We start from the raw sequence: 10,147 nt of genomic DNA on the forward strand, positions 1-10,147 counted from the left end.
ACTTCACTTATAATGCGATATCTACTTACTTCTCTATTTGCTAGTTTCTTTTTTCCTCCTTAAAAAATACTTTATAATTGGATTATGTTTAAAAAAATGATTTTTTTTTTACTTAGAAAAGGTATAATAAAATAACTTAAAAAATAATTCAAAACCAAGTAAATAAATTATTGCAGTTTCTTGGATAATAATAGCATTATTTCACCTCAAAAAAAAATTTTAATATTAGAATTTATTTTCGCCAAAATGATGAAAGAGTGAAAAGAATTCAAATAAAGATATTTCTGTAGAAAACGTATAAACATTTTTAAATTCTCACTCTTCTAAACAATTGAGAGATAAAAAAATGAATTTATAATTGCTTAACAAATAATTTCTCAAGTACTTCCATTAATGAATACTATACTATACAGATTGCATTATATATGGTACGGTCTGGAAGTCTGATAATCATTAAATTTTCATTTCATTATACATGCTAGTATAAAGTTGAGGCAAATATTGAATGCAGATTATATACCACAATAATTAAGAGATGTACTAATCAGAAAAGATTTTATTTTATATATGCAAGGCATTGTCATTATTAAATAGAGGAAAATAAATTTGTCCTATTCAAGCAATTCAACTCTATTATTATATGAACGAATTAACTAACCCTTTTAGTAGCACCAACCCAATTTATAGTACCAGGGAACAAGATTCAGCACACTTTTCTGATAATAATACTTGACACATTGCATTTAATTTCACTAACATATAGGTCAGAGAATTCTAAATAAGATAAGAAAAAACATGACTGGTCCACACTCCACACACCATGGTTTATGAACTAAATACACACATCACATAAAACACACTTCCCAAATACATTAGAGACAATTACAACACACTTCTAGTGGTCCACATACATTATATTACAGTACACTGTACTCTAATAACAATAATAGTACCCTAAGAAATTACACACATTAGAGTAACCGAATTTAAACTTCAATACCCCAACACGTTACAATAACCGAATTCAAACTACCCTAGCAAGAGAGAGAGATAGAATAATTAGCATTAGCAAAGATCTTATAATTAATAAGCTACCATAAAAAGTACTACTAACTTGTAATTCAAGTCTAACATAAAGTCCAAACCCTAATAATAACAAAGCATTAGAAAGTAGAAAGACACTTCTTAGTCAAATCCTAACCATGAAAGTCAACGCTTGAAAGGGTCAATGGGAAAAGACTTCAATAGCCCCACATGCAATCAAGCTCGGAATGTCCCAAAGCCATGCCGGCGGCAGCAGCCTCGGCAACCCTCTGATCATCCGGCACCGGCCAGGTCCCCGCGGCGTGAAGCTCGCCGCCGTGGAGAGGCTGCGCCGCTGCGGCGGAGAAAAACAAAGGGTTAATTTGAAGGTTATCTTGCAGCGACCTTAGACTTGGGAATGCAGAAACACCGACATTGTTGTTTCTTTGGAATCGAGCGAAGGAATCCATAGGAGCAAGATCGAAGAACCCATTGACAAAGTTGTTGGAGATTGTGGAGAAACAGGACACGTGCTCCCTTGTGCTATCGTTGTTGTTGTTGTTGTTGTCGAAGGAGGAGCTCTGGCGGCCGTCGTATGCTGCGGCGGCGGAGGTGACGGAGCCTGTGGTGGCGGTAGTGTAAGGTGAAGAGTCGAGAAGTGGTGGAAGGTAAACCGAAGAGGGAGAACTTGGTTCAGGGCAGAAGCTCATTGTAGAAGTGGTGGTTGAAGTGCTCATTTTCGCCTTCTTGGACCCGCCGGCGGTGGTTGACACGGCTGAGCCTCCACCTCCACCTCCACCACCACCCCCGGTGGTTGTCTTCTGGAACACACGAGAAATCACCCACTCATCCTAAAATAAAAAATAGCACATTTTTGAAATTAATGATAATTGTAAGCATTAATTTGTTGGTATAAAAAATGGAATAATAGAAGAATGAGCATGAAGCTAATAGTATAGGATTAGGATCTTTGAGATTGATAGCAGTGTTATGGAAAATAGTGTAATTAATGGAAGCTAAACCAAAACCCTATAACATGATGCAATATAGTAGCTTCTTTCATACATGTTACTAGTACTTATTAGTAGCACACCTTTTGGCAACTAATTTTTTCTTTTATTTTCTGCAATTAATGCGTCATTGTTTACACTCCCCATGCAAACTTCTTTTTAACAGTTATATGAATCAAAAAAGCAAGCAACTTAGAAACCCTCCTACCTGCGGTTGTAGTCCTAAGTACAAATGAAAGAACCAAGAGTCCTCAAGAAAAAAACAATCAACATTGATAAACGGAACCTAATTATAAAACCAGAGATTTCCGATCACCCCTACTATAGCCTCCATAGCTCTAGCATGCGGCTCATGATAAGCAAAGAATCTAGCTACCGATTCCATGACTAACCTTGGAGCTTCTAGAGAGATAATGGTATGCAAATTTGCCTTCAAGCCGATACTCATGCATCACCCAGTTGCTCTTCTCACCCTTGGGAGCTCTTCCTCTGTAGAAAACAAGTGTCTTCTTCATTCCAACAAGAGCACAAGTCTTGGAGCTGTAGATCTCTCTGTCTTTTCCAGTGGCTTTCCAGTACCCAGCTTCCGTCGCTCTATTTGTGCGCAACCCAGTTGGGTACTTCCTGTCCCTTAAGCTGAAGAAGTACCATTCTTTCTCACCCATCTTCGCTTTCTCTGAAAGTTTCAACATTTTCATGGATTTACAACATGAGGTGTGATAAAAAAGTGATTTTGATTTGAGTTCTTGTTATACATACCAGGGAGCTCCCATGGCTCACACTTGTTGAGGTCAACTTCAGCTATGGCTCTTCCGGTGAAGGTGTTGTCGAGAACCTTCTTGACGAGGTAGTAGGTGATGAGTTCTTCATCGGTGGGGTGGAATCGGAATCCAGGTGGCAAGTGAGTGTCGCTGTTGTCAAAGTGGTGGTTATGGTGGTGGTAGAAGCTGTCCATGGTGAAGAGTGTTGAAAGGAAAATAAATAAAGAGTGTTCTTTTTTGGGGAGGAACAAAAGGAACTAAGTAAAGATCCTTTTGTTGGAATGAATGAATGAGGAGAATCTTGGTGGTTGTGTTTTCTTTCTTCTTCGATCTATTTGTATTTCTTAAGGGGCCATTTGGATTGTATGAGAATGGAAAGAACTTGAAGAAAAAGCAGAAGGAGCAAAAGAGTGAAAGGAGATTAATAATGGGGTTTGGATCACTTTTTTCTTTCTTCTGTTGTTCTGCTCTATGTGGTGCCTTTTGGTATGGAGGAGGGTGCTTGGTTTATAAGGGCTTCATGGGGTGGGGTTTAATAATAATAATAAGTATTATTATTAGGGAGCTACTCAAATGAAGATGCAAAAAACATCTTTTTATGAAGATGCTTTGTATAAAAGTGTGATTTATTGATTTGGCCACACTTCAAATAAAAACAACACTTTTATAACATATCAAAATCTAACCCTACATTCCATTATCTAAGAGTCAAAAAGAAAAATCATCACATGAAGACAATTATAATATCTTCATGGGAGTACCCACCTTATTATTATTATTGAATTTGTATGTATGATATGGGGTTGGAAAAATGTGTGTGTTTTCTTCTTGTGTGTGCAGTGTCCTATTCTGAAAATCTCTCTCTACTCTCCTCTCCCTGACAGGGTCCTTATCATAATCCACAATGCTAGAGAGAGAGAGAGAGAAAGAGAGTATGCGTGCGTGTGTGAGGAAGGTGTGCAGGTATTCCTTTGTCAGTGAAGAAAGTGGCAACAGAAAGTAGTGTTTTTTCTTTATGGTAGAGAGAGTGAACCAGCCCAGACCTACATCACTCAAACAATTTTGGATTTCATCTTCATCCAAGGTTTTATATGTCTCTTTACTTATGATGATCCATGGTGAATCAAATGTTTGCTAGATTTGCCTTTTGATCCAATAATGAGTTTTCATTAGGTTACATGTCAATATGTTTGTGTTAGACTTGCTTTTAGTAATAACAAGATAGTAGAAATTGTAAATCATTCTAAGTAACAAGGTTAATTAGGGAAATAATAATAACTATATTAGTTGTACATCAAAATTAATTATTAGTATAAAATATATATAATCAAGTTGGGTTGGCCTAGTGATTAGCTTGCTAGTCCGTTTAAGTAAGTGTCGGGGATTCGAATTTCGCTCTATGCATGCAGTAATTCATTGACCAGCAATAAACCCTTAAATGGAGCTCAGTATCGCGACAAATTAGTCCTTAACCCCCGAATTAGGAGATACCATGAGAATATATATTAAAATATAAAATAAATTAAACTACATATAAAATGAATTTAAATTTAAATATTTCTATCATCTCTTAACTAACTTTTGATAAATGTAATGTTTTGTTAATAAGAATTTATTATAATTTCTTTTTTCAGAATATCTTTTAATTGATAGACTAAAAATTAATTTATTGTAAATTTAAATTTTATTTAAAAATTTATAATTAATTAATAAATTATTGTATATATAAAATAAAATTTGACCACCTAATATTTATTTAAATAAAAAAATGAGCAGACCAGTCAATTAAACTAAATTAGTTTAAGTTTGTTATAATGAATGATGAATATAGACTTATTTTTTGAGAAATGTTTCTTTTAATAATCATATTATATGTTTTTGGTTTAGTAAGTCAATTTATTTATTTTTATTATTTAATTAGGTGTAAAATAATCTAATTGATTTATATGTTGGACCCATCAATTAAGAAAATAATATTTTTATAGCAAGCCTTTGTCCATCGTATTGATATTTATTTATTCATTTTGTATCATTCCCACTTTAACGTTTTGACTTTTGAATTTGATGACTATTTTATGCTTGGTATTAATTGATACTTAGATTCGGATATTTTTATACCAATATCACTATTCTATGATAAAAGATGAGTCGATTATAATTAAGTTTCAAAAGAGAAAAAATAAAAGAAAGAAGGAAAAAGAAGCACGTGTCACAAGTCTGTCTATTTCGTTAGATCCATTGAATGAAATATAAAAAGGTATAAGTAATTTGATATTTATGAAATTCAAACTCAAATAATAACAATATAAACTAACAAAAGCTGATGGAAGACGTGTTTTTGGATTTAATACGAAAGAAAGAAAATAGAAAAAAAAAAAGAAAATAAAAAAATATTGATGATTGATGAGGTTCCTTCACCATGCACATATATGTGTATATGTATATATATTGTGATAAGGTGGATACTACAATGAAGATGGCAAAAATATCTTCTCATGAAGATGCTTTGGTTAAAAGTGTGGTTTATTTATTTAGCCACACTTTAAACAAAAATAACACTTTTATAAATATCAAAATCTAACCATTCAATCCATCATCCAATGGTCAAAAAGAAATATATTCACATGAAGACAATTATAAGATCTTCATTGTAGTATCCACCTTGTGATAAAGCTGTTTCATATCTTCCCTGTCAGTACACAGTACTAAAATTATATAATCAGAAACAGCAAGTCATGTTTATTACACGCCAACTTCCCTCACTTTTTATTTATGTAAGATTTGGTACTACTCTTCATCTGCTTCCCCCTTTCTCCATCTCAACCACTCTTTTTTTAAATCTATTCTCTATTTTCTTTGTCTTATAAACTCTCATGATTATTTCAGTTTTTGGTTACTTGAATTGTTTGTGATCTCAAAGGAGAAAGTGCATTCGCTTTCTATAACAACTCATAAGAGAATAATTTTTACTATCCACTCTATTTATTATTTTAGTAATGTTGTTCACTTAACCCTCTAGACAATAATTACTTAATTAGCTATACATATTTTTGAGTTTTAGATAATAATAAAATTGAAGTAAATTTAGGGTAATTTATAGGGATGGTGATGATGTAGTGGTACAGTGTGTGACATATATAAGACAAAAGAAATAGATGATAAATCTATTCTTGAAAGCTAGGTAAATAAATTTGAGGCTTAATTTTATTTTCTTTTTAGTTCATAGGTTTTCCCCACCTCGTTTTCCCATCATACTATAGGCATGTTCATATCCTAATAAAAACCTTTATCGGTATCCGTTGCTAAAATCATTTTTGGGTTAAAATAAAGAAAAAGAAACATTATATTATTTCTCCATACACACACTCTTCCTCTCTCTCTTGGAGTCAATTTATTTTTCCTTTTTGGAGTGAAAATGATAATTTTCTTCACAGTAAAAATAACCATGTGGGTTGAAAAATTGCTGAGTAACTCTGAATTACCATGATAGTTAGCAGGATTTGCATGACCTATCAATGGTGCTTGATTGATCCATTTAACTGTTGTATCATAATTATTATAACCAGTGGTGGCAAAAAATAAAATAAATAATTACCCATTTTTTTCCACAAAGTACATACATAATATCCCAACAATAGTTATCATCATTTTGAGATGGCATATCAAAAATAGGAAAATGAAAGTGAAAAAGTATGTATGTATGTATGTATAGATATTAATAAATTCTGATGATAGGAATAGAGAGGCTCTTTTGTTTTGTACCATTGTGAATACAACCAAAACAAGAGAATTATTACTGTTACATATAAAATCTAATCTCAATAAGGTAATTCATGATGTTCCAATGCATGCACCAGCTTTTAATATATACCATATACTATAACACATTGGTGACTAATGACCATTCACAGAACAAAACAAATGTTGCTGAAAGTGGGAATTTTGCATCTCAGAGAAAAGAAAGTGAGGCAGAATGCAAGAGTATATATATCTCATGAGAACATGTATTGAGAGGTTTACACTTTACACTCTCACAATAAGGGGCCAATCACCGGAATGTCTCACTTTTTGAGACTCATCATCATCTTTTTATTTTATATTATATTCTACTCTTTTTAACATAATTATATTCCATCAAGTAGGAACAAACAACGACACATAAAAGCAGTAAATTTGTTTTGGGAGTGAGTAGCTGAGTACTAAATATGCAAAGTGCTTCTAACTCTAATAGGATCAAACAATTCAATTGAAGAATAGCATATATAGTGGCCAAAACTAAAACCGTTTGAGATTCAATTCAATTGAGGAAATGATTTAATTAATTATAACATGCATGGCATGACTACTCAGCTATCCCATCCATCATCCCATCTCCAATCCAATCCAATCTATCACTATCAAGGAACAAGGGTGGGTGAAAAAATTGAAACAAAAAAATAAATAAATAAATAAACAAAAATTGTGATGATGCTAGATGGGTTGAGAGATTGATGAAATGGGAATTTGACACATCATGCTCGGATTTTGAGACCACACAGCTCCCTCTCTTCTCACAGGCTTTACATCAAATCAAATCATCTCCTCAATCTGCATGCTGAGGTCTCTCTCTCTCTCTTTCTCTCTCTCACTCTCTCTCTCTCTCTCAATTTTTCAACCATTGGGCCATTCCTTCTTTGCCCCAAATTCCCAAAGCCTCAACCCACATAACATTTTTAAATCCTTTTTCAATTTTTCATAAAACCCAAGAAGAAAAAACTAATTGGGGTTACAAAATTGCTGTAAAAATAACCTCTTTTTCCCTTTGAAGTCGTCAAGGCACTTTCTAATATCAGTTCCCAAAAAAAGCAAAAAATTCCCCCCACGATTCACTCTCACCTGCATTGGCCTAAAGCTAAAGCCTTATCTCTCTTCTCAGTTCTCAGGTTTCTCAGCTATATTAGCTTCTTCCCCTCAAGTTTCAACCTTTTTCGCTTGCAACTCACGGTTCCTATGTTAAGTCCCTCTCCTTCCCCCACCTTGGTAATCAGAACCGGGTCCCCAAATCCGGGTTGACCCGTACCCACTTCCCCAAATCCCCAAAAAACTGTTCTTTTTTGTTTTAGTAATAACATTCACATCATCTCTTTTGAGCTTACTATTTTTATAACTACTAATTAATGAACCGAGTTTGAAATATGCCCTAATGTGTTGATGGAAAAGAAGTGTGGACTAGACTTAGACAATTCATATTAAATTAGTGTGACAGAATAATATCTAATATCTAATCATATTAAAGTTTGAATCTTTTTTGTTAATTTCGATTTTGGGTTGGCAGATTAAATTGAAATTGAAAATTTAAATAGTAATAACGAGAACGTATGACATTGAAAGCTGCTAAGACAACACAGAAACTCATTGCAGATGGTGACACACGCTCTTGTTCGTTGATTGATTTTGACTGAACCGGCCGGTCCGATTCGTAAACCGGGGTGTCTCCTTCAGACAGAAACAAACGAAGGCCCGGTTGACTTTTTTTAGGTAAAAATTGAAAAGTGAGGTGAAAAGGTTGCCCACAATTTCCCCCAAATGTTCCTTCTTGTATCGTTTTGCTTTTTTGTTTTTTCCGTTTTGTTATAGAATAATTTCTTTTCATTCAATACTTTGTATTTTTACATTTTTATTTTTTTAATCTATATAATAGTAAAAGAGTTTAGTTTTGATATACAAATAGTATAAAATTATACAAAATTGTTTAATTATATATTTTTTAAATGATTATTTACGCAATAAATAAATATAAAAATAATTATTTTTACTGTCATATTATTATATATGTAAAATTATTTTTAATTATGTTAGATATACACTAAAATTAATCATTAAAATTAATTATTAATATAAAATATATATTAACATATAAAATATGCATTAAAAATAAATTAAATATTATATAATTTAATACTAAAAATATATTAAAATTAAATTTATATTAAAAATAATAAAAAGTATAACCTCTACAATGTAGTCAATTAGTAATTAATTAACTAAGAGAAATTTAAAAATTATTTTATAATTATTGGTTATTAATTTTAAATTTCTTGTTTTTGTCTACCTTTGAATTTAATATTATTAACTAAGAAATGTAAGTTTTTTTTTTTATTTTCGCCACTTGAACAGTGGCTTAAAATTTGTTGCATTAGATACAAAATTACAAGTAATGAGAATTTCATTAAAATTGAAAAATAGAAAGGAACGGGAAGAAGACAAGAAAGCGCGTGAGTCGAGAGAGATAGGAGATCGCGCGTGACGACAAGCTTAGGTCACACCCGTCCTGACTCCGCCGCCCTCCGGCTACGGCGCGTTGGGTTTCGAGCCGCGAGTGGATGAAAGTGGTGGGGTCGCAATTTATAATAAGCAATAATTGAGGGGAGGAATTCGTTAAAAATTGAATAATGCAAAAGGGTGGGACCAGGTGACGTGTCATCTTGTCAGAGGTGTGGTTGCTTGATGGGGCCATATGCGCCGTTCGATTTTATTGCTAGGGTGGCTGCTACGTTGCTATCGGGTACAGAGTAGTAGTACTAGATTGTCGTGTGTCGGTCGCTTAAGGACACTGTTTAGTACAAAGTCTGCACTGTTTTAAAGTCCAAATAGGGTATCAATCTTGTACTTCCATTTTCATTATATAATAATTCTATTAACCCCATAAAATACTATACTAAATAGTTTCCACTTTCGATGCATCATCAATTCATATATAATCTTCATTCTTTTATAGCCTCGAATAGTCTTACAATTGACAAGGGCCAATTGTTTGTTGATAATTATCCCAAGGAATCATGCTGTCATGAGGATTAGGGTGAAATTGTATTAGGAACTAAGTTGTATTAGGAACTAAGTTTAATTCAGTAATTATTTTACTCGTTTATTTAAGTAAATTAAGTGTTTAAATTCTATTTTATATATTCAGTAATTCGTGGATTAATAATAAAATTTTAAATAGAATTTAGAACTTCATCAAACTACTAAATTATTAAAGATAAATTGTTAATTGATATTTATCCAAACGAATTATAGTGTGATAGGAATTAGGATTAGATTGTATATTTAAAATGAGTTTAGCGTGTTTCATTTAAAGTAAATAGTGAAAATTTAGTGAGAATTTTAGCTTAATCTATGTTGAATTGAATAAAATATAATCTGACTTAAATATGGCTCAAATTTCTCTTCATAAACTAGTGTAGTAATATGATCCAGAAATATTTTTGATAAAAGTAAGTTAGTTGGAAATAATAAAAAGGTCGAAAACATAAGTAATTTTTTAAAAGATACATGTGTAAATATTGGTTGGAGGTATTCGACGCGGATTCAATT

The 10,147-nt window shown here is 32.5% G+C and overlaps 1 protein-coding gene across 1 annotated transcript; it reads right to left on the bottom strand.

Annotated features, from left to right (window-relative positions):
* Positions 1-712: 712 nt before the first annotated feature.
* LOC112707432 (protein CUP-SHAPED COTYLEDON 2) lies at positions 713-3,275 on the bottom strand. Its single transcript, XM_025759174.3, has 3 exons — positions 2,793-3,275; positions 2,426-2,709; positions 713-1,874 (listed from the first exon to the last, which is right to left on the bottom strand). Exons 1-3 carry the CDS (start codon positions 2,986-2,988, stop codon positions 1,242-1,244), a joined length of 1,113 nt encoding a protein of 370 aa, XP_025614959.1. The 5' UTR covers positions 2,989-3,275; the 3' UTR covers positions 713-1,241.
* Positions 3,276-10,147: the final 6,872 nt, after the last annotated feature.

Source organism: Arachis hypogaea, chromosome 8, assembly GCF_003086295.3.
Source record: "Arachis hypogaea cultivar Tifrunner chromosome 8, arahy.Tifrunner.gnm2.J5K5, whole genome shotgun sequence".
In the NCBI taxonomy this organism is placed as follows: Eukaryota; Viridiplantae; Streptophyta; class Magnoliopsida; order Fabales; family Fabaceae; genus Arachis; species Arachis hypogaea.

Bases quoted from the DNA above. Each gene is read 5' to 3' on its own strand.
- LOC112707432 (XM_025759174.3), bottom strand. From the start codon at position 2,988: ATGGACAGCTTCTACCACCACCATAACCACCACTTTGACAACAGCGAC. The intron at 2,710-2,792 runs GTATGTATAACA...TGAAACTTTCAG, and splicing joins TGAGCCATGGGAGCTCCCTG to AGAAAGCGAAGATGGGTGAG. The intron at 1,875-2,425 runs GTTAGTCATGGA...TTTTTATTTTAG, and splicing joins ATCTCTCTAGAAGCTCCAAG to GATGAGTGGGTGATTTCTCG.